Genomic DNA, 25503 nt, shown 5'->3' on the forward strand with positions numbered 1-25503 from the left:
CCACAATTCCATGCTGTATTGGTACCATAGGAGAGATAACAGGCAAACATTGAACATATCAACAAGTCTTCCACCTCTAATTGTGTAGATTTCTTGTACATAATGCAGATGTTTAACACTTGAGGGGTAAAATAAATCCAAGGTCCATTTAGTTAAATTTAACCCCCTCAAGGGTCAGTTTGATTACCAACTCCATCATTTAGCTGGGGACCACCCGGAACCCCCTCAAGGACCACTGGTTGAATCTCCGCCAGGCTGAAGTGGAAGGGGACAGGGATTCTTTTTGTGTCTGTCTGTTAAGCTCATTTTGGAAAACACAAGACCGATCTGCACACATGCAGCATGCAGTCGGTCAAGGTAAAACCCAAAATGTCCCAATCGTCCGCATGGTGTCGCTATAACACGCAGTTTCAGGTATTGGCTTACATTATAACTCATGAGCTGTAGGTCATACAATCAAATCCCCTGGATTCCTTTAAAAAAAATAGCAGATCTACAGATAGCAGATCATCAAGAACAATACTTTTATTGTTATTGTATTACTTGTATTGTCAGGAACAATACAAGTTGTGAATGCATCCCCCACTAGGTTTTGTAACTGTTGTACCCGCCTGTCTGTCTGTGTCTCCTTTATGCCCATATATGATTATACAGAGATCCCGGATGTCATCAGTATATGTCCATATAAGGGCATGCCCAGGCATATCGGTCAATAGAAAAGGAGGACGGGAGGGGGGAAACCAGTTACCCAAACTACAGAGGAGGTCCATAAACCTCGCCACAGATATCTGCAGATAAGATCGGATATCTACCCATTTATCTGAAAGGCCTCGGTCAGTCTGAAACAAGCGGTCAGTCTGAAACAAGATGATTCCCGACAAGGCGCCGGAGGAGGACGTGTTCCATGCATCAGAGGACCTGAAAAAGGAGGCTCACATCCCCAACTTTGACAAATACAAAGAACTCTATGTCAAATCCATTGACAGCCCAGATGAGTTCTGGGGAGACATCGCCAAAGACTTCTTCTGGAAGAAGAAGCACACAGGCAGCGTGCTGGACTACAACTTTGATTTGACCAAAGGAGAGATCTTCATTAAGTGTATGGAGGGAGCCTGCACCAACATCTGCTACAACCTCCTGGACCGCAATGTCCACGACAGGAAACTGGGAGACAAAGTGGCCTTCTACTGGGAAGGTAATGAGCCTGGGGATGAACTGACAGTCACTTACAGAGAGCTACTCCAAAGGGTCTGTCAATTTGCCAACGTTCTGAAGTCACAAGGAGTGAAGAAGGGAGACCGCGTATCCATCTACATGCCCATGGTGGTGGAGCTGGTGGTAGCCATGTTGGCCTGTGTCCGCATCGGAGCCGTGCACTCCATAGTGTTCGCAGGCTTCTCTGCCGAGTCTCTGTGCGAGAGGATCACAGACTCCAAGTGTTCACTGCTAATCACGGCAGATGGATTCTATAGAGGAGATAAGCTGATCGCTCTGAAGCTGATAGCTGACGAGGCACTGCAGAAATGCAAAGACAAAGGTTTCCCAGTGGAGAGGTGCATTATGTTGAAGCACCTCTCTAAAGAAGTCTTTGTTGTTGACACCTCTCTAAAGAAGAAGAGATCTTGCCCAGACCAGCAGACAGGGAGAGTAAAGAAAACACACCCTATTCCCCAGGTTCCATGGAACCCTGAGGTGGATCTGTGTTGGCACACCTTGGTGTGTGACGCATCGGATGAGTGTGAACCAGAGTGGTGTGACTCTGAAGACCCTCTGTTCATTCTCTATACCAGTGGCTCCACTGGGAAACCTAAGGGTGTGCTCCACACACTCAGTGGCTACATGCTGTACGCTGCCACCACCTTCAAACTGGTGTTTGACTACCAGCCCGATGACGTCTACTGGTGCACCGCGGACATTGGCTGGATCACTGGCCACTCCTACATCACCTATGGCCCTCTGGCCAACGGGGCCACCAGCGTCCTGTTCGAGGGCCTGCCCACCTACCCCGACGTGAGCCGTGTGTGGGAGATCGTGGACAAATACCACGTGACCAAATTCTACACCGCCCCTACTGCCATCAGGATGCTGATGAAGTACGGCAACGATCCTGTGCACAAGTATAAACGCGGATCTCTGAAGGTGTTGGGTACGGTAGGAGAGCCCATCAACCCCGAGGCGTGGCACTGGTACTACAACGTGGTGGGAGACGGCAGATGTCCCATAGTGGACACCTTCTGGCAGACCGAAACAGGCGGACACGTGTTGACTCCTCTGCCCGCTGCCACGCCCATGAAGCCTGGCTCGGCCACCTTCCCTTTCTTTGGCGTGGTGCCCGCCATCTTGAACGAGTCAGGGGAGGAGCTGGAGGGACCGGCCGAAGGACACCTGGTGTTTAAGCGGCCCTGGCCTGGCATAACGAGGACGGTGTACGGGGACCATCCCAGGTTCGAGGCCACCTACTTCAAGAAGTTCCCCGGTTGCTACGTCACCGGAGACGGTTGCCGTCGAGACGAGGACGGCTACTATTGGATCACGGGGAGGATCGACGACATGTTGAACGTCTCGGGTCACTTGTTGAGTACGGCGGAGGTAGAGTCGGCGCTGGTAGAACACAAGGCTGTGGTAGAAGCGGCGGCGGTGGGCAGACCTCACCCCGTCAAGGGAGAGGGCCTGTGCTGCTTTGTGACGCTCGCCGACGGAGTCACCTACGACGTTGCGCTGGAGGCCGAGCTAAAGGGACGAGTGAGGGAAAAGATCGGAGCCATCGCCATACCAGACCACATCCAGAACGCGCCGGGCCTCCCCAAGACCCGTTCAGGTAAAATCATGCGCAGGGTGCTGCGTAAGATTGCGCGAGGGGAGCGTGACTTTGGCGACATCTCCACGCTGGCCGACCCCTCCGTTGTAGAGCAGCTCCTCCAGAGCCTGCTGTGACACTGTCACACACCACCAGAGGACACCACAACCACAGAGCTCGCCGCACGCGCCTGCGCGCACACACACACACACACACACACACACACACACACACACACACACACACACAAAGGGACGAAGAGGAAGGGGATAAAGGCAGGGTGAGTGTTAGTCATACAAACTTTGGGGGTTCAGGTGTTGGACAATATATAGTAACTCAGGAGAGTCGGCTAATATGCTTACTTATTCATGGGTTTCATTTTTAGTCCTACACTGGGCATGTTGAGGACCAACACAGGTGTTCTGATTGAGACAAATTGAAACACCTGTGTTGGTCCTCAACATGGCCGTGTACGACTATAAAATGCAACCCATGAATTAAGTATGTAATATTATATTACTTATTACTTGGAGTAATTTATTACATATTATATTATATACATTACATGTACTATATATACTTATACTTTTGCCCCCCCCCCCCCCCCCCCCACCATCAAAAAAATAAAAATAGAAACGACAACACAATCTTTTTAGCCAGCTCCTTTTAGAACTGAATCCAATAATAGCCAAAAAGGCTATAAAATATAGCAGCAATGTCTCTTGACCTTTTAAATGAAATGTTTTCAAAAGGCAGCCAACAAAACCTGAGTAATATGTAATAGGCCTATATACCTTTTTTTTAAGTGCATACTCTTTACTGGGTAAAGTAGTGTAATAATATTACAGCAATCAATTACTAGTAACTACTTAAGTTCAACACTGGGTCCAGAAAGCAGCCCTTAGATCAGTGGGTTCTCTGGTCCTGGGGATTGTTGCTGGTCTCCTATTCTCCCAGGGATTTAATGGCATTCACCTGGTGTACCAGGTCTATATCAGCCACTGATTCCAACTGGTGGTATGGACTGTTTTCCTGAGCCCTGTGGAGGACACCGCCATTACTGTGGTGTCAACAGTCCCTCAGTGCTTCTACGCTCATTGCGCTGGACGGAGGAGAGTGGTGTCCATCTGCTCACGTTTCTCCTTCACCTTCTTTTTACTCACATAACTTTACAAAGAAGGCGTAACGAAGATCTGGACGAATCTGTATAGTTTATGGCTGCTCCAACAGTAGTGGAAAATTTCAACTTTGGAGAGGAACTGAATGTGAAATCCACAGGCCTCTACCTCATGATGATTTTAAATCCATACAGTTTACATAGATCCCCCCCCCAAAAAAAAATATATATATATAATGTTCTTACGAAACAGTGTGGGCTCACTTGGAACACCATGTATGGGCACAACGATCTACCCTTTGGCTGCTCCTCATTGGCTAAGGGCCCGCCTTTGTACTGTCGGTCAGTTTTGAGGAGAATAATCTTACTATATAAAGTTTTGGGAGAACATACTTCTAAACATTTCTTCTGAGACTCCTACACAGATTTCATGTGGGTGTTGTTATTTAAAACAGGTTGCATTTGTTGGTGGTGATGTTGGTGTTTCATCAGCGGTTCTAGACAACTGGATTGCCAAGTTTGACATACAGAGATTTGCTGCATTTATTCTTGCCCCTCACACCTACGTCACACCACCAATCCGAATGATATGCATTGTTAAATAAATTAATTAAAGTTAAATAAGTATGGATCTATAAATCCATCATTAAAATAAGACAAAGAGACCAAAGGACGTATATCTTAGATTGCTGTATTTTAAGAGAGTCAGACAAGGAAGACAGACAGTGAGCGTACCATAGCGGCAGCTTTCTAAATCTCTCTCTCCTCCAAGATGGAGGAGAACAGTATATAAAGAGTACAGTTTATGACAGTAAGATCGTGGGACTCATTCATTTGTTCCCAGATCATAACAAGGAACTGAAGGAAGACAATGACACGTAGTGTTGGTCATTTTCCACTAGTGACATACAGTATATCATGGTTTTGCAGTAAGGGCAACCAAAGTTATTATGACCTGTAATCAGTTTGCCTGAACCTACAGCATGCAACCAAAATGTGGTCCCATGCTGTAAGTTCAGTTCATAATATATAACCTTATATGGTCATATGAGCTTCATACACAAACATAGAATTATGGTATAATAATTCATATCCATCATGCATTATGTAAGAAGATCCCTGTATCTGTCAGTCCATGTCCCTTTTATGGAGATCTCTGTATCTGTACATCCTTGGCCCTTTTATACCCATGTTTGGAGATGTCTTTATCTGTCAGTCTTCATCCCCTTTATGCCCATATATGGGCATGTCCCCTTGATTTGAGGGATGTGTTTGCGATTGATACCATGATGACACATTGAGGTTAGACAACACACTCCATATTTGGCCGTTGTTGCATTGGGAACTCCTTATATGGTTATGGTTGAGTCATGGTGACAGGAACGTGATTTCTCTGACTATATAAGGTGTTGTATGACTTAAGCGTTTATGTTGTCCGAGATTTATCAGGAGAAGTGGAAAGAGAGAACAGAGAAGAAAAAGGAAGAAAGAGAAAGAATAACAAGACATAGTGAAGAAAGAGACGCAGAAGAAACGGAATGACACAGGGAGACGTACAAGCGTTGTCCAAGATTTATCAAGAGATGGGGAAAGAGGGAACAGAGAAGAAAAAGGAAGAAAGAATAACAAGACATGGTGAAGAAAGACAGAGACGCAGAAGAAACAGAATGACACAGAGAGACAGATCTTGTGAAATAAAATGTCGCCAACCAATCATCAAGGACGATGATACACGAAAGAAGAAGAGAAGCAGAGGTAGAAAGAGACGCAAAGAAAGAGACGGGGACAGAGAGAGGCAGACAAGAAACAGAATGTCACAGAGCGACATTTCCAGAGGTAGAAAGAGACAGAAAAAGACAGAGAGAGACACAAAGAGACAGAAAGAGACAGAGAGAGACAGTGACCTTGGCCTCGAAGTTGACAGTCTTGATGGGCCACTTATGCAAATATTTTACGCAAACAATACCATAGCAAAGCAATGTCATCAGATAATTGTGGATTGTATCTGTAGTGTGATTCAGAAGAACCAGAATCGGAGGAACCAAAACAGTTCTTTCCAAATGAGACCTCAGAACTCAACTTTTGCCGTGGCAGAAGATCAAAGGCCAAAGTCTGCCAGTTGTCACAATGAAATGGATGCAAGTGTTTCATATTTTACAACTTTCAGTATTGATAAATTGGGACAGCCGTTGCTGAACGAAACCCCCCACCTGACTGAAGGGAGAGAAATTCCAACATACAAGCAGATCTTCGCCAAAGTTATTGGTAGCGATGGACAAGAGAAAGAAATTAAAGACAAAAGACCTAAGCCTACTTGCTTCAATTGTGGACTGGGTGGTCATTATCTGAAAGACTGCCCCAAGCCAAAGAATATGGCTATAATCAATGAAAGACAAAAGCACTTTACTCAAAGCATCAACCATTTCACCAACTGCAACCAGAGGTACTGGGATAGAGATGGCGACGGTTTTGCTAAATCCTTAAATAATAATCGTGAGCCTGGTTCCATCTGCAACAAGAGAAAGAGGCGTGATTCTGTATCCTCTCACCAAAGAAAGAAAATGAGGTTCTGTCCCGACAGAGGCTCAGATATGGATGTAGATTCTAGAAAACACACTCCCGGTTGTAACTTTCAGTTCCAGCCTCCACTGCCTCTTGGCTCACCTGCCTTCAGTTCACCAACTCCTCTACCCCAGGGTACACCACCCGCTACCCCAACTACTATTCCTACTCCTAATACTACTGCCGCACCTAATTGCTCTCCAGCACTGAGAGAAAGTAACTGGAAAGAGCTGGACAAGACTGGAGAAGGTGTGGAAGGTGTCCAGACACTGGAGCTAAAAGAAGACGGCTCTAAGAGCTCTGGCCCAGTCATAGTTAAAGAAGACAGCCTTCAGAGTCCTGGTCCAATCACGGTCCAAGAAGATGGCCCTGATCCATTCAGCGAGCAAGACGATATCCATCAGAGCTCTGCTCCAATTAAAGTTGATGAAGACGATAGTCCTGAGAGCCACCCTGTTCCAGATCTCCCTACTGAAGAGGCTGTAGGTGTCACATCTGTAGAGAAGATAACAGCAGTACCCCATCGAAGTCATTTTGCTGCTGGCATTGTTCATTTTGAGGATACTCCCGAGTTTACTGAGGTTGCTGTGGCCACTGGGACATATCTCAAGATCAGAGACGTGTGCAAATGTACACCACGAAATTTGGCCAAAGACAAAAAGATTGCCAAACATGCTGCCTACATGTCCATAAACACTCTCGGTCATTACCCAAGTTCACATGGCAGTCAGCTACAGCCTCCTGTCTCACCTGCCTTCAGTTCACCACCTCATTTGCCTCATTTGCTGACACAAAGGAATCTGCAGAGGTCATAGGCCTATGTCTAAAACGACCCAAATCGGCACCCAAGGGCTCCAAGAAAGCCACCACCGTGGCTGCCACTAAGGGCGGTAAGAAACGCAAGTAACATCAGGAAGGTAGCTTGAGCGCTTTGTGCCAAGATGTAGGCCAGATGTATTTGTAGACCACGCTTCAGAGCCCGGACAAACCCAGATGTTGGAGCTTAGCTCCTTCCAGGAGCGCCGCTAAAAGAAGAGTAATGTAATGTATATTGTAACTTACCTGTTCTACCCCAGATTTTTACCCCAGTACTTGACTACTTGCTTAAGGGAGAAATGTAATCAGAATATGTGGTAAACAAGAAACAGGATTGTCAAAGGTTGTTTCTAACCTGGCGGGGTCCTCTCTATGTTCCCCAGGTTCTATGTTCCCCTCTCTATGTTCCCCACCTCACATCATTAGTTTTAGTGAGGTTAGGGTTAGGGGTAGGTTAGGTGGTAAGAAAGTGGGGAACATAGAACCTGGGGAACATAGGTACGGTCCCAACCTGGCCACAGGATATTAATGTCTCATACCAAATACAACCATCCCAATTGTATAAGTTATATTGTATTAACAGTCTACCATACAACTTTGATAAAATAAAAATGTATTCAAATGTACAGTATAATACTGTACATCTTTAATGATATACAGTATATCAGCAATAATTTCTGATGTCTGTAAGAGGTATATGTGGGCCTCTATAAACGTATTACTTGTGCAAGCAGAGCGCACAAGTACTGCGATTGGCTGGATATGTATGTCGGTGTCCTCCTCTCTTGTTTAAGACCGTAACCCAATCAGGGACCAGCGTCTCTGGCAACGTCATCATTAACAGGCAATGAGGGACCAGCATCCTGGTGGTGATGCCAGTGGTGAGCGCACCTCATGGCAGGCTCTGCTTGTGCTCAAGTTGGCCATACATGGCCCACTTGTGCGCAAGGCTTAAGTTGGCACCTTGATAAAGTGCAGACCTAGTTTGAACTGCAAGAGCACAGATCAGTGTTGATAGGCATGCATAGCAACAGTTTTTGGTGTTTGTGACGTCAGACAAGAGTTCTGGTCGACTTACAGAAATATTGAGTGGAGATAATAGAGACCAAAAGATGTGATACTTTGAAAGATGTATTGATAATTGCAAAGCCACTCAACATGGCAGGCCAGAGAAGACCCAGAGCTCCACGTACCACCTTAGAGCGGATGTCTCTGAAAGTACTACCTGGGATTTTACATCGCTTTCTGTTCAGCGGGCCACAGGAGTCTCCAGTGGCTCGCTACTTCATTGGAGCTCTGTTTGGTGCTGTGTGTGGTTATGGCTTGTCACAGGGTTTCAGCTACAACCTCCCTCTAAGCTTCCACCAACGCACAATAGCAGCATGCCTGTTTGTCGCCTTGTTTGCCACGGGTGGAGCATTTTCCTCCACCTTCTGCTGTTCATTCCTCCTGACCATTCCCTGCTTGCTTAGCGCTCAAGGCAGGGCATACGTGATGCTCTTGCTCTTCTCTGGCCTTGCCAGCGGGCCCATCTCTAATATCCAGCATAACATGCAGGCAATATCACTGACTCTGGGCTGTAACATTGACCTGCAGATAAACCACACTAAGGTCATGTGGAAGGCAGTTATGAAGCCGTTCAGGGTAGTGCTCGATGACATAGTTGAAAGCAGCAGTGGGTTCCAACAGAATGTCTCTGAGGTAAAAAGCAAATTTAAGAACCTGACAGATGAGCTCATGGCTCAGTACGGTTATGATCCCATGAGAGCGTCACTGGGCGTCACTGCCGGTGAGACCACACAAGACAAGTTTGCTGCCAATACCATGAAGCATTGTGACAGCGTGGTGGACATGGGAATCAATCGCTGTAAAGGCTGGTTCAAGAACAAACATGATGAATGCATGAACACAATCAGAGTCCCAATCATCAACGACATCCTGTGTGTGTCCTTAAAGTTCGACTTCCTATGTGATGTCATGAAAATAATGATTCCGTGGTGCAAGGAGCAGATCCCTGTGGAGGGGAACTTTGGCAACACGTACGACAAACTGAACGAGTCTATTGATCGGCTGGCTGGTGAGTTCCACGCCGAGGTGGGTATAACGGAAGAGGAGGTGGTCGGGGACACAGTCCTAAAGGAGAATTTCACAGAAGGTCTGAGGAGAGAACTCCAGGAAATAGAGGCTGTGACAGACCGTCTCTTTCAAGCCCTCCAGTTCCTCATGTCCCTCACCTTTCTCACCATCTACAAATTTGACAACATGTACATCACCACGTATTTCAGTCAGATAGACACGCGTAGGAAGAAAGCGGGCAAGAGCTACCTGTTGCCTACGAGGAAAGCAGAGAGAGGCGAGTTCATCATTCCCAATAGTATCTCTGTCCACTCCATTGAGCGTAAAGTGATGACGGGAGGTCTGTTGCAGGTGTTGGCTATAGGTGTGGTGGTGGGTATTCTCCTGGGAGCAGACAGAGTGCTCTACCACATGTTGGGCATTATCGAAAGACACACCTTCACCGAGTTCAATCTGACCAGCATACAAGATATAAAAATTGAGGTGCACAATCACTCCATGATGGCCCGCCTACTGAGGAACACTATTGGAGCCTTTAACACCTCCTTTAACATGGAAAAAGAGACTAGCAACATTCAATGTCTTCCTCATCCTGTCAGCATGACTCCGGAGGAGTATGTATGGAGTACGGTTCCTCTCCTGATGTTGGCGCTAATGTGCGTCACGCAGGCTTACAGCAACCGCCTGAGAAGGGTCATAGCTTCCTTCTTTTTCCCCAAGAGAGAGAAGACACGTGTTTTGTTCCTCTACAACCTCCATATCCACAGACGGAGGGCCTACGCCATTCGCCTGCGCAGGCGTGTCATCAGCTGTGGACTCCAAACGACATGGTGCCCTGGTATCGTTCGTGGTCTGGAGAGGCTGAGTGGTTGGAGGTTTGAGTGGTGCTATGGGTGTGGGGAGAGGCAGAGGGGTGCTGGGACGAGGGCAGCGGTGAGGTGTCCTACTGTAGGCTGCCAGGGTGTCTTTTGTCCCGAGTGTTGGGAAGTCCTGGACAAGCTGTGTCCCCTCTGTGGTCCTCGCAACGAAGAACAGCAGGTCCATGAGAGCTTCTCAGATGCAGAGGGTCAATGATCAAGTTATTACTTGTGCCAGCAGAGCACACAAGTGCTGTCTGTATGTGGGTGGGTATGTAGCTGACATTATCCAATGAGGGAGCAGCGTTCTGGCCTTTTGCCAATCAAGTAGGCAGGGGCTTTAGCCAATTAGGAAGCAGCGTTTTCGGTGATGTCACCACCAACCAATAAGTATGTATGTAGGTGGGTTTGTATGTGTCCATACATACCCACATACACACAGACAGCACTCATCAACTTACTTGCGCACTCTTCTGGTCACAATTACCTGTTCTCCATATATGGAGATCTCACTTCAAAATGGGCAGACAGACAGACATTTGGTCGTTTTATAGTTAGATTATCTCATAAAAAAAAACACACACACCAAGTGCTTTACACAGTTATTATTGCTTGTATTTTTTGTTACCAAGTGTTATACTTTTTGAGATTTTGGAGAAAAAAGAATGTTTCCCAGTGAATTCCTAGGGGAAATGAATTTTGAACATTTATATTACTGCCATTCTCTTCAAACTTCAACTTTTTCTGCTTTATACACATACACATTACATTTATATTATTTATATTATTCTACACCTGTGCATGTTTTGTACTGCCCATAATATACTTTGTGTGTGTTTTCAGCGAGCCCACGCAGTTTCTCTAGGAAGTGCATTTCTAGTTTCATTAAGCGTCCCGCAAGGCTTGGCCAATGAGCCACGTGTGGGACATAGATACATGTACATACATACAGACAAAGCCAGATGTACTGTAGGCTCAAAAAGGAAAAACAACGATTGTGTTCCGGTGGTGGGTTCCGGTTAGCGTTGCATTTTTTTTCTTCCCCACATAATGCAAACTTATTAGTTTAGTCTCACTAGTCGCACCACGAGGTAGAATAAAAGATGAACATACCAAACGATTATTAGACTGAAGTAACTAAACGATTATACCAAACTCGTACTCGTACTCGTCTTCTTCCGCTTTTCCGGTCAGGGTCCGGGTCGCGGGGGCAGTATCCTCAGCAGGGAAGCCCAGACAGTCCTCTCCCCAGCCACTTCCACCAGCTCCTCCGGGGGGATCCCGAGGCGTTCCCAGGCCAGCTGAGAGATATAATCTCTCCAGCGTGTTCTGGGTCGACCCCGAGGTCTCCTCCCGGTTGGACGTGCCCGAAACACTTCCCCAGGGAAGCGTCCGGGAGGCATCCTAACCAGATGCCCGACCCACCTCAACTGGCTCCTCTCGACGTGTAGGAGCAGCGGCTCTACTCCGAGTCCCTCCCGGATGTCTGAGTTCCTCACCCTATCTCTAAGGCTTAGCCCAGACACCCTGCGGAGGAAACTCATTTCGGCCGCTTGTACTCGCGACCTCATTCTTTCGGTCATTACCCAAAGCTCATGACCATAGGTGAGGATTGGGACGTAGACTGACCGGTAAATCGAGAGCTTTGCCTTGCGGCTCAGCTCTCTTTTCACCACAACGGACCGGTGCAGCGTCCGCATTACTGCGGACGCTGCCCCGATCCGCCTGTCAATCTCCCGCTCCCTCCTTCCATCACTCGTGAACAAGATCCCGAGGTACTTGAACTCCTCCACTTGAAGCAGGGCCACCTCCCCGACCTGGAGTGGGCACTCCACCCTTTTCCGGCTGAGAACCATAGCCTCGGACTTGGAGGTGCTGATCCTCATCCCGGCCGCTTCACACTCGGCGGCGAACCGCCCCAGGGAGAGCTGGAGGTCGTTGCTCGAAGCAGCAAAGAGGATCACATCATCCGCAAAAAGCAGGGATGAGATCCTCCCGCCACCGAACTCGACACCCTCCGCCCCCCGGCTGCGCCTAGAAATTCTGTCCATAAAAATTATGAACAGAACCGGTGACAAAGGGCAGCCTTGGCGGAGTCCAACTCCCACCGGAAACAGGTCCGACTTACTGCCGGCTACACGGACCAGACTCACACTCCTTCGGTACAGGGATTGAATGGCCCTTAGCAACGCGCCATCAACCCCATACTCCTGGAGCACCCCCCACAGGATACCTCGGGGGACACGGTCGTAAGCCTTTTCCAAATCCACAAAACACATGTGGACTGGTTGGGCAAACTCCCATGCCCCCTCTAGCACCCCAGAGAGGGTAAAGAGATGGTCCATGGTTCCACGGCCAGGACGAAAACCACATTGCTCCTCCTCGATCCGAGGTTCAACTATCGACCGGACCCTCCTCTCCAGTACCTTCGCGAAGACCTTACCGGGGAGGCTGAGGAGTGTGATCCCCCTGTAGTTGGAACACACCCTCTGGTCCCCCTTCTTAAAGATGGGTACCACCACCCCGGTTTGCCACTCCAAAGGCACTGCCCCCGATGTCCACGCAATGTTGCAGAGACGTGTCAACCAAGACAGCCCTACAACATCCAGAGCCTTGAGATACCCAGGGCGGATCTCATCCACCCCCGGGGCTCCGCCTCCGCGGAGCTGCTTCAGCACCTCTGAAACTTCCACCCCGGAGATTGGACAACCCAGCCCCAAGCCCCTCGGCTCTGTTTCCTCCACAGAATGCGTGCTGGTGGGATTGAGGAGCTCCTCAAAGTATTCCTTCCACCGCCCGACTATCTCCTCAGTTGAGGTCAGCAGCTCCCCGCCCCCACTGTACACAGTGTGGGCAAGTTGCCGCCTCCCCCCCCTGAGGCGCCGGATGGTACTCCAGAACCTTTTCGGAGCCGTTCGATAGTCTTCCTCCATGGCCTCACCGAACTCCTCCCACGCCCGAGTTTTTGCTTTTGCGACTGCCGCGGCTGCACACCGCTTGGCCCGTCGGTACCAATCAGCTGAATCTAGAGACCCACACGACAGCCACGCCCTGTAGGCCTCCTTTTTCAGCCTGACAGCATCCCTTACCGCTGGTGTCCACCAGCGGGTTCGGGGATTGCCGCCACGACTGGCACCGGCAACCTTGCGGCCACAGCTCGCGACAGCCGCCTCAGCAATAGCGGAGCGGAACACGGCCCACTCGGCCTCAATGTCCCCCTCCACCCCCTGGACGCGGTCGAAGCTCTGCCGGAGGTGTGAGTTGAAGACCGTCCGGACAGGTTCTTCCACCAGGCGTTCCCAGCAGACCCTCACTACTCGTTTGGGTCTGCCAGGTCTGCGCGGCGTCCTCCCCTGCCATCTGATCCAGCTCACCACCAGGTGGTGATCAGTTGACAGCTCTGCTCCTCTCTTCACCCGAGTGTCCAGAACATACGGCCGTAGGTCAGATGATACGACTACAAAGTCGATCATTGACTTCCGGCCTCGGCTGTCCTGGTGCCACGTGCACAAGTGGACAGCCTTATGTTTGAACAAGGTGTTAGTTATGGACAAACTGCGACTAGCACAGAAGTCCAATAACTGAACACCACTCGGGTTCAGATCGGGCAGGCCGTTCCTCCCAATCACGCCCCTCCAGGTCACGCTGTCGTTGCCCACGTGAGCGTTGAAATCCCCCAGTAGGACAATGGAGTCCCCAGTCGGGGCACTATCAAGTACCCGTCCCAAGGACTCCAAAAAGGGTGGGTACTCTGTACTGCCGTTTGGCGCATACGCGCAAACAACAGTCAGGACCCGTTCCCCAACCCGAAGGCGCAGGGAAGCAACCCTTTCGTCCACTGGGGTAAACCCCAACGTACAGGCAGAGAGCCTAGGGGCTATAAGAAAGCCCACCCCAGCCCTCCGCCTCTCACCCGGAGCAACTCCAGCAAAGGAGAGGGTCCAACCACTCTCAAGGACTTGGGTTCCGGAGCCGGAGCTATGTGTCGAGGTGAGGCCGACTATATCTAGCCGGAAACGCTCAACCTCTTCCACCAGCTCCAGCTCCTTCCCCGCCAGAGAGGTGACATTCCACGTTCCTAAAGCCAGTTTCCGTAACTGGGGATCGGACCGCCAAGGCCCCCGCCTTGGTCCACCCGATCCGTTTAACACCGGACCCCTCTGGCTCCTCCTGCGGGTGGTGGGTCCACTGGGGGATGTGCCCATGTAGTCGGTTCGGGCTGGGCCCGGCCGGACCCCATGGGCTAAGGCCCGGCCACCAGGCGCTCGCCCACGGGCCCCAACCCCGGGCCTGGCTCCAGGGCGGAGCCCCGGTAACCCTCCGGGCCGGGTACACGGACTCATGTTGTTACTCATCATAAGGGGTCTTCTGAACCGTTCTTTGTCTGGCCCCAGTCAACTAGAACCAATCTGCCATGGGTGACCCTTCTGGGGGCAAAATGCCCCCGACAGCATAGCTCCTAGCATCATTATACTATACTATATTATACCAAACTAACTAAACTAATTTTAAACTAGGGGAATCATTTAGATTATTTTAATCTGTGTGGAACCATTTGTACACTCTATAAGTTACAGACCCGGACCCACAAGGGTCCATTTGGGCCCCTAGCTTTGAGAAATCATTCTATGTCAGTCTATGTCACGGTACCCCAAATTGATGTATGTGCCTGGGGCCCCAATAACAGAAGATTTGTGTAAAACATTAAAACAATTCGAATAGCTTTTTTGTGAGCTCGCGTCTGTGACATTTTATGATGTGTCGGCAACCTTCAGTTTTCCAAGAGGCACGCGCACCATTGGAGGTGCTCTGACATCACTATACGTGTCATTTTTACACGTCGGTCGACACTTCAAATCATTGGCCTTTAGGCATGCATGGCAACAGTTTGTGTTGCGTGACGTCAGGCCTGAACTCTGGTCTATATAAGGTGGAGTTTAGATTTCAACTGCTGCTAAGGACAGATACTTTGAGACCTTTGAGAGAGCACCTACCTTGGCTAAACACTCCTGAGCAGAATAATAACAAGTACACCGAATAAATAAATACATTTCATACTGCATTAACGCAACAATGAGAGATGTTACAGGATTCCTCAAACAACAACAAAGCAACAGCTCCACTCCGGAGTTGGCAACAGAATGGCACATGCTGGAGGATCTGTACGCAAAGAAACTGTGGCATCAGCTTACTTTGAAGCTCAGAGAATTCGTGAAAGATCCATGTTTCAAAACAGGAGACGGGCTCATACAGATGTATGAAAATTTCCTCTGTGATTTTGAACACAGAATCAATCCATTATCCCTTGTGGAAATTATACTCTACGTCGCTAGACAGATGTCAGATCCTAAGGATGCCATTCCTTTCCTTGAGAAGACAATCGAAAAAGTGAAGACCAGTGAAGAGGCAGTCATTCTCTGCAAGACATCTATCGGCAGTCTTAAGCTGCAGATCAATGACCTCCCTGCCACAAAGAAACTCATTGAAGAGGTTGATGAGATGTTGGATAAGTTGCCCGGGGTTACGTCTGTGCACGGGGACTTTTATGATCTCTCCAGCAAATACTACTGGATCATTAGTGACCATGCCAGCTACTATAAGGATGCCCTGCGTTACCTCGGCTGTGTAGACATTAAGGACTTGCCAGACGCAGAGAAGCAGGAAAGGGCATTTAAACTGGGCCGGGCTGGCCTCATGGGAGAAGGGGTTTACAACTTTGGGGAATTGCTGATGCATCCGGTGCTCCAGACTCTAAAGAATACGGACAAGCAGTGGCTTATCGACACGCTATATGCCTTCAACGGAGGAGATGTGGAGAAGTTCCAGAGTTTCAAGTTTGCCTGGGGCCAGCAGGCTGACCTCGCGGCACACGAGGCCAAGCTAATGCAGAAGATCCAGCTGCTCTGTGTGATGGAGATGACCTTCACCTGTCCCGCCAACCACAGGCAGCTTACTTTCCGCGAGATCGCCCAGATCGCCCAGATCCCTGTCAACGAGGTGGAACTCCTGGTGATGAAGGCTCTCTCCGTGGGCCTGATCAAAGGTAACATCGATGAGGTGGACCAAAGGGTTCAGATGACCTGGGTTCAACCCAGAGTGCTGGACCAGCAGCAGATAAAGGGGATGAAGAAGAGGTTGGACTTCTGGTGTGGCGATGTGAAGAATATGGCGACGCTAGTGGAGAAGCAGGCCCATGACATCCTCACCTAAATGGGCTGTGAATAACAGTGATGAGCTCTGCTTTTAGTTTGACATTGAGTGGGCTGGGACAATAACCGTAGTACAGCAGTAATGAGGTATGTGATGGATTCTGTGAGGTTGAGCTCATCACTGCAATAATGTTTTTGTTTTTGCTGGTGAAAGTCACAGGAGTCTGATATGGGGTCTGATGAAATGACAAGTTAAAACTACTATAAGGTTAGGAAGGTTAAAACTACATAAAATGTTAATACGTAATAAAAATCAAGTTGGTGTATCACCGATATTGCATATTAATGTTAGATATGCCAGAATTAGCCCAAAGGCTGGTCTTCGTCCATAGTCCAAGGCCAAGTTTATGATTACGCTGAGAAGGCCATATATGGCCACGAGTACACAAGACGCAAGTTGGCACCTCGACAGAGAGAAGTGTTGTCTTCTTGTCAGGTGTAAAGCTGGCAACAATCATTCTAAAATCAAGAAAATGAATGTACCTGGGGACCCCCCGAACCCCATATTGAGAACCACTGCACTAGGGTATGATCAATCTCAATCTGGGAACCCATTCGGTAAAAGACATGCCTCTGGGGCACCACCTCCTTTTTTGTGTAGAAACAGGAACTTGTTTGTCTCCCTTCATCACAGACTGCAGCCTCCAAGTACTACTCTCTGTGCATGTCTGTGTATGTCCTTCATATATCTTGAGACTAGGGCTGCAATTTCTTTTTTTAATTATTATTAGTGATTAGTGACTGTTCTATCGCTAACTTTTTTGATCAATCAAATAATCAAGAAGCGCTTTTGTCCTGCAAAAATAATGAAAATTGCAGAATCCACGAACTCACACAAATAGCACACAAGCTTGTAGAACATCCGTATTTTGACAAAAAAAAAACAATTACTATGCCGATATTGACATGCCCAAAATAGGGACTGATTGTTGTGGGCTCATCTGATAGGCAAGACCAGTATTTTCTCCCAAATCTTTATAGACCAAGTTTATTCTCCTCAAAAAAATTACAGACAGTAAGTACGTACAAAGACAGGGCCTTTAGCCAATGAGAAGCAGCGTTCTTGGTGACATCATCACCAACAAGTGCTTTCCGACATGTCTCCATTCAGACACTAACCCTAACCTTAACCTCTATGGAAGTGTTGCCACTCCGACAATAAGAAGTCACTGTCGGAATGGAGACATGTCTGAATGGAGACATGTCCCCCTTTCGAACATCCCATCGTGCATTACACAGAAGGCGTGCGGCAGCTTCCGGCGCCGCAGCCGAGTGTGATCTACAAGCTCACAACGGTTGCATCTGCTTGTATGTCTGCTGTTAACCGGAAGGGTCCCGCAGATAATGCTACAGTAAATTCTCGCGGAAACAGGTGGTTAGACGAGTTTATTCTCCTAAGAAAATTACCGACAGTAGAATGGCAGGGCTTTTAGCCAATGAGGGAGCAGCGAGCCGGCAATGTTTCGTAGGAACAGTATTTCTAGTTAATATATTATTTTATAAAATTATCAACTCCTGGGTCTCCCGCATGATTTTTGGGGGAACCCCAGATGACAGTAAAGAGACAATTTAATGACTTTATGTAAGTGACTTTTAATAAGAAGGAAGGGAAAATAAATTAAATTGAAAAAGACAGACTGCATCAAAAGTAACTATACTATAGCAACAAACGTTACTATAAAAACTTGTCAAACATTGGGCAAATTGTAAAATTATTTAAGAAAGAGACAAACATTTTGAACACTCTATTTTCACTATATCTCTGGAACCAAGTCAAGCTAAATGTAATGCCTCAACTCAAGTCCACCCCAGTTCATATATGATTATTTTGGGGGGTAGATTGAGAACAACATAATATTATTGAACTCAAGTCTCCATGGCTTGAGTAATCAATAGAAAAAATATCATTTTGCGGGTGAACTACTCCTTTAACCAATCCTCAAGCTCGCACCACTCCTCCATTGCACTCAATGGACTTTTGGGGTTTTGGGGTTACAGAAAAGGTTACAGAAAAAGTCCATTGAACCCAATGAACATTTGGGGTTTGGGTTAGGGTTAGGGTTCACCGATATGTGCCGATTTTCTCACTTGGTGTATAGTGAAAAAATCAAACCTCGGTCCGAAGTGAAGCGGTGGACTTTTATTCTATGTATTCTAGAGCTATGAACTCTGTATACATTCGGTTCGAAGTGAAGCGGTATGTGTTCTAGAGTTCCAGAGCTCAGAATTCTGAATTCTGAATGAATGAATGATTTTATCTGGAGGGCCGAATTGTCATGTGAAGCTTGACCAATCCTCAAAGTATGGTCTCATTGGACATTTTTAATCATCCAATCATCAGACCGGGACGGACACTACACACATATTCTGGACGTACGGGACAGATAAAACCTGTTCATTCTGGACTGAAATGACCATATATGGACGTGGGGGACACACATGGGACACACATTTACGGACAGATAAAACCTGTTCATCCTGGACTGAAATGTCCATATATGGACGTGGGGGACACACATGGGACACACAAAGCCACTCCTTGGAAGCGGCTTTCACCGCTTCAAAAAGTAGGGGACCAAATATAGACCCGTGTGGCAGCACAATCAATTGAAGGGTTATTAAGAGTAACGGTGCTAGCTTGCTGTTAGTATTAATCACTGCTTCTCAAGTTGGGTCCGCTATTTCAATAACTGCAAGGGCACCTGCGCAGATCAGTGTTGTCATGGCAATATATTTCTGTTGTGTATGATGTCAGACTAGAGGCCTGGTCAGATTACATATAAGGTTTTGTATGCTTTTAGTTGTCGACTTTAAGGACACGGGGAATCGCTTCTATAGAGTCGTGCTGTGGAAATAATGGCGACCACCTTCTCTGTATGCAAGCCGCAAGTCGGCGGCTTTAACTTTGAGAACTGCCGGAGAAATGCAGCATTAGAAGCCAATGTTGCCAAATTGGGATCCAAGTTGCCCACTGCTCGCAAAACGGGCACCACAATCTGTGGGCTTGTTTTTAAGGACGGAATAGTCCTTGGCGCTGACACCAGGGCTACCGAGGGCATGATAGTGGCTGACAAGAACTGCTCCAAGATCCACTACATCTCCCCCAACATCTACTGCTGCGGAGCGGGGACGGCCGCGGACACAGAGATGACGACCGATCTCATCTCTTCCAACCTGGAGCTGCACCGTCTCTCGACGGGCCGGCTGCCCCGTGTGGCCACCGCCTGCCGCATGCTCAAGCAGAGGCTCTTCAGGTACCAGGGCTACATCTCAGCGGCTCTGGTGCTGGGCGGGGTGGACTGCATGGGTGCGCACCTTTACAGCATTCACCCTCACGGCTCCACCGACAAGCTGCCCTACCTCTCCATGGGCTCTGGCTCGCTGGCCGCCATGGCAGTGTTTGAGGATCGCTACAAGCCCGACATGGAGAAGGAAGCGGCCAAGCAGTTGGTCTGTGACGCCATCGCGGCGGGGATATTCAATGACTTGGGGTCGGGCAGCAACATTGACCTGTGCGTCATTACCAAGGACGGCGTGGACTACCTGAGGCCCTACAACGTGGCCAACCAGAAGGGTGTCAAAGCTGGGGACTACAAGTACAAACGCGGGACGACCGAGGTGTTGAAGAAGGACGTGGTCCGACTGGACCTGGAGGTTGTGGAGGAGACGGTGCAGACCATGGATACTTCCTGAACCAGTGATTCTCAAGAGCTCATTGCCACAATTTATTTAAATCATATTATTATTTTCTTTTTTATGGTGTGGCTCTAATGAAGCAGATGAATCAGGGAAGAGATCCCCTGAGAAAATGTACAAAAGATATGTTTGATCAATATTTATAGGCTATATATAAAGAATCACACCCAATGTGCGGTGGTCGTGCTTGCATAACGTCTTCAATTGGTAATTGGTGATGTAATACAGGCTACACACACACACATTGCTATGGCAAAACGCTGAGGAAAAAGACTAGGATATAGGTCTGGATGTAATTGGTGATGTAATATGGCTACACACTCATATTGCTATGGCAAAACGCTGAGGAAAACACATTGCTATGGCAAAACGCTGAGGAAAAGTGGCTACAGAGTACAGACACACGCAAAGCCACTCTATGGAGCGGTTTACCACCGCTCAAAAATAAAGACAAATCCTGGGTGCTGTTGAGCAGGTTCTCCTTTTTAAATTTGTTACGTATCCTGTCTTCCACCAGCGACAACTGGATGCACACAACAGTCTAAAGCAGAGCTGTCTAAGAGAGGGTCTGTTGCAGGGACTGTCCGGGGATAATCTCGCAAACTGCTGGACTGATCGGTGCCACGTTTGTTGTGCACCAAGCTGCCAGTAGGCAATGGAAGTATCTTCACGTTTTTTTTTCCCTGCATGTTTTTGTTTCTTCTTTCATTTTACTAATGCTGTACGTTAAATAGGCCTAGATTAATGTAAATAATTATTAGTGGTGTCCAACGATTAAATATTTTAATCGCGATTAATCGCATGATTTATGTAGTTAATCGCGCGATTAATCGCAAATAAGTCATCAGCTTTTATCAGGTCAAAATGCAACTTAGAGGGATATCTTTCAAGTCTTTCGTGGCCCTATTAACTTGGGAGTGGAAATATTTGCTGGATTTATGCGAAAGTATGTTAATCTTTTATTTGAAATCAATTAAAAACCTGAATAAATCATAATGGTATTGCATTAAACAGACTTCAGCTGATGGGTATAAGGATCTGCTAAATGATTACTGTTGTGTCCACCTTTATGCTTTAATTATACTTTGTATTTTTTGTTACATCAACAGGGATGGACCTTGTAGCCAATATAGCCGATATTGTAGCAATGTTTGTAAATATGCGATTAATTGCGATTAAAATAATTAATCGCGATTAACATAACGGTGAGTTAATTGCGATTAATTTGATTAATTTAGTTAACTCGGACAGCACTAATAATTATATGAATGTATTCATGAACTAATTTTCTCCATTGACTTTAATTACATTTTTAACTTTTCCCAAATATGGAGATGGCAGACATCATAGATGTCTGACATAGACCACATTAGCTCTGGTCCATAGAACTCCACTAACGCTATCTATGGACCAGAGCTAAGACCATGCACATAAGACTGACACAGTATGTCCATATATGAGCTTTCCAAGATATGGGCTTAATATTGACGACATCAGGGATCTTCATTCTGTATATGGGCATAAAAGGCACAAGGACTGACACAGGGATCTCCATGTATGGGCATAAAAGACACAAGGACTGACACAGAGATCTCCATATATGGCCATTAATGTATTAGAACTTTAGAGAAAACTGCTGCGCCCTTGTTTGTCCTTTGTCTTGGTTTAGCTGCAGGTGCGAAGGTCTGGAGGAAATGAAGGAAGGCTGGTAGAAAGGACTCGCTTACTGCATTGAAATGTATTTAAAGGGGCCCCACCATGCTTTTAAAAATATATATTTTATATAAATATTGGTCCATAATACGGTTTTATACAGGTTTTAGCCTGAACAACCACTCAGATATTGAAATGTAATGTTCTGTCTGTCTCTAATTCCAAGCCATTTCAGATGCAATACCAAAATGCCCTTTGGGCTAAAATTGGAACGATACAGAGAATATTAGATAACCACGATGAGAACCATGTAGAGTCAATCGTAATCTTCTCTGTATCGTTCCAATTTTAGCACCACTTTACCTCATGGTTCCACCTCATATTCATGGGTTGCATTTGTAGTCCTAAACGGCCAGGTTGAGGACCAACACAGGTTTTTCAATTGGCATAGAACTTGTTCTACGCCCATCAGAACACCTGTGTTGGTCCTCAACATGGCTGGTGTAGGACTACATGCAACCCATGAATATAATAGTCTCAATAGAATATAGCCTCCCAAAAAGTACCGCCCCATTCTTGAGGGGGCCCAATAGGACATGAGCCCCTTGTGACATAGAATGGGACCCGATTTCAAAAGAGTACCATTCAAACACACCCATTCAGAAAATCACTGAAATGAAAGGCAATGCTTAGACTTAGACTGAGACTCATTTATTTTTAGCTGCCCATAAAGTGCTCGGTGCATTTCGTTTTCTTTTTATTTTCACTGAGCACAGAGCACTTTATGGGCATCTAAAAATGTCTAAGGAGTATTCCTTAAATTTCAATGAAGTGAGCAAGTCCATTCTACCAGCCTGCCTTCCATTAATTTATTAGTGAATTACTTTTCCCCATTGACTTGAATGGGGAAAATTCAAATGTAATAGACGAAATTAATTTGCAAAATTCGTATCACGGCAACCACACTTCACACTTCACACGCAATTTCCAATTTCATCTTTCTAGTTTTTCCTCAGTGTCGGAGTTTGGAAGCGCTCGTTGCCTAGGGGCCTACTACTAAAAGAAGAAATAAACTATTAAAGAAGTCGATCTGCACTTGTTGCAGTGACTAGTAGGTCTATAAGATCCGTCCGTCCGTCCGTCCGTCCGTCCACCCACCCATCCATCCGCGGCGGCGGTAGGCATGGCTGGCAGGCTGGCGTACACGGAAAATAGCCGATCTACAAGCTCACAGCTGTGAGTGAGTTTGAGCGAGCGACACCGTCGTACGTACGCACGGCACGAGCGGATTAATAAACGCACGCAGCGCAACGTGAACGAGCTAAGAGCCGCCCCGCCCCCTCGTCCATTCTGACTGCATGGTCATGGATTTAAGCCTCTCTCTCTCCTCCTGGTCAAACAGTGAGTGAGTCGCATCTCAAACAGACACGGAGGAGCTTTTTGCTTTTAGAATTAAACTCCCTTTCCCCCCCTCCCCCTTATATGGTTAATTGTCATTATTTTCGCGCCGAACTGGAGGCTAACAACGCTTTTAGAAGTAATGACAACAACCTGCAGCCACAGCCGGGCGACAGAGACAGACTGCGCAACTAGTGTCCGTTGAAGAGGAGAACTGTTGCGCCCATCAGCGCTGCTGCTGCTCTGCTGCCATGTCTCTGCTGTGTGTGAGAGGTGCGTCTGCTCTTGCTTCTTTCCATGTAAAACCCTTTGCAATTATTACTAGCCTGATAGTTTCTTTACTTTTTTTCGTGAATAGTAGTAGACGCTGCCTGGGGCTAAGTTTGTACTGTAGCAGGCCTATCAATGTCATCCTATGTTGTAGCCTATACTGTCTGTATGCCCAGCGGGCGACCAGCAGATTTGCGTGAATTTAGTTGTGTTCATGGATTAATGAATGTATATAGTCAGTCATCATAGTGATTCTAGACCAGTGGTTCTCAAACTTTGTTTATGCCAAGGACACTCAAATTGACACTTTATTAGCCTGCCGACCCAATATGAAAAGATATGCCAAGGACCCCCATAAGAGATGCATTTTAGGGCTTCCAGTAGTGATTTTAAACCATTTTAATTTGAAGGACCCCCAGTTTGACACGTAGGTCTATTAGGCTCAGGGTTGCCAACAAATAGGGGTCCCAGAGATAGTAAAACATCTATCTCTGGGACCCAATGTGTAAAATCAAGTGAGTTCTAATTCTGAGGGTCCATTTGGTTCCTAATACAATTTAGCTGGGGACCCCCTGGAACTCCCTCAAGGACCCCTTGACTTTTTTCTGTTGATTACTCATGCCATGCAGACTTGAATTCAATAATATCTTTTTTGTATTTGTCGCATTCCTAAGACAATAATTTGATTACAATAAATGTACCCCCATTGATTCCGGATGGGGACGCAAATGCATTTGGTTCCCCTTCCGAAATCAATGGGGGTAAATTTACTAAATTTCACTAAAGTGAACAAAATACACTGTCATACACTGACAGTGCAGGGCAGGCTACATTGGTAATCTGACTGACAGTCAAAGAGTGCAAATGTAGGCCAGACTGTCAGAGTTCACCAGTGGCCTATAGACGCTGACACTAAGCAGGTTTATTTACCTGGCAGGTAAATACAACTTTCAGGCAGGTGGAGTTTGCCTTCAAGTTGCCAACCGGGCAAAGGCTTGTTTGAGAGGGGACGCAACTGTATAAACACAACACAAGTCACAAGATATCGGTCTAAACACCTGAATGTGGCCAGAGTTCTCTGTCTTCTGGTCTGTGGAATGTAAAATAATCGCACTGTTTACCTATAATGTGCTGTTTTCATTGTTGCGCTACTTAATAATATAATAATAATATAATATAAATAACAAGTGTGAACCCACTAGAGGTTCGCGGGCCTTCGGCCCGCTCACATCTAGTTAAAAAAAAAATAATAATAATAAAAAAAATAATAATAAATAATAAAAAAAATAAAAAAAAGTAAAAAAAATAAAAATAAAAGTTATAAAAAAAAAGAAAAAAAATTGTGGGGGGGGGGGGGGAAACTATTGTGGCGGAACTATTGTGCCGCAGCGCACGTTTCCGGTCGGACATATTTGACCGCCGGACGCACTTCCGGTTAGGATCTCCGTGTGCCACGTGATCAGTCCTAGCCAAGGTGGAGCGTAACCGTGACAACAGCTGCTTGCAGGCTGGTGCAGGCTTGTTGTATGGGCTGGTGTAGGGTTACAGATCCATGGGCTGGGCGGACGTTAAGATCCCCTGGACTGGGGGACGTTATAGCCAATTGGAGTGCTGCATTTTTAGGGGCGGTATTCCTTACGTCCTAGACAACGACTACCTATGAGTTGAAGTCGATGTAAAGGGGGCGTTAATGGGCTTGGAAGTGGGATGCGGCAATAGGAGGAATGTATATATAAGATAGTCATATTCATAGCTATGTACTACATAGCTATATGCATTTGGCATAACAATCTAGGTATGAATTATTTTATCGCACAGCCCCAGAACGTTAAAAAATAAGTATTGAATTGAACAGTAATCAAATGTTACCTCATTTTATAATGGACAATTTACTTTTTGGGCAAGTGGGCATGACCTGTACTTGACCGACAGGCAAGTGCCTCTGAGAGCTTAGTGTCAGCCCCTGCCCCAATGTAAACAAAGCCATTGTGCTTTCTTGGGTTTAAATCCTATTAGTAGACCTTGTATCTGAACTGTACTGTCATGTATCTT

The 25503-nt window shown here is 46.9% G+C and overlaps 3 protein-coding genes and 1 pseudogene across 4 annotated transcripts; all 4 read left to right on the top strand.

Annotated features, from left to right (window-relative positions):
- The first annotated feature begins 867 nt into the window (after window positions 1-867).
- LOC308295689 (acetyl-coenzyme A synthetase, cytoplasmic-like) lies at window positions 868-7383 on the top strand (annotated as a pseudogene). The gene is made up of 3 exons: window positions 868-2972; window positions 6681-6958; window positions 7237-7383. The product of its transcript is annotated as an acetyl-coenzyme A synthetase, cytoplasmic-like (transcript).
- Window positions 7384-8450: 1067 nt separating this feature from the next.
- On the top strand, window positions 8451-10442 carry dcst1 (DC-STAMP domain containing 1; the record flags this gene model as incomplete). The annotated part of the gene is made up of 1 exon (XM_080738739.1): window positions 8451-10442. The coding sequence occupies one exon, from the start codon at window positions 8451-8453 to the stop codon at window positions 10440-10442; it is 1992 nt and encodes a 663-aa protein (XP_080594865.1).
- A 4856-nt stretch (window positions 10443-15298) lies between these two features.
- LOC308295947 (26S proteasome non-ATPase regulatory subunit 13-like) lies at window positions 15299-16435 on the top strand (the record flags this gene model as incomplete). Its single annotated transcript, XM_080739026.1, has 1 exon — window positions 15299-16435. The coding sequence occupies one exon, from the start codon at window positions 15299-15301 to the stop codon at window positions 16433-16435; it is 1137 nt and encodes a 378-aa protein (XP_080595152.1).
- Window positions 16436-19290: 2855 nt separating this feature from the next.
- On the top strand, window positions 19291-20127 carry LOC308296037 (proteasome subunit beta type-7-like; the record flags this gene model as incomplete). The annotated part of the gene is made up of 1 exon (XM_080739153.1): window positions 19291-20127. One exon carries the CDS (start codon window positions 19291-19293, stop codon window positions 20125-20127), a length of 837 nt encoding a protein of 278 aa, XP_080595279.1.
- Window positions 20128-25503: the final 5376 nt, after the last annotated feature.

This window comes from Nannobrachium achirus, assembly GCF_963921795.1.
Source record: "Nannobrachium achirus genome assembly, chromosome: 12".
Taxonomy (NCBI): domain Eukaryota; kingdom Metazoa; phylum Chordata; class Actinopteri; order Myctophiformes; family Myctophidae; genus Nannobrachium; species Nannobrachium achirus.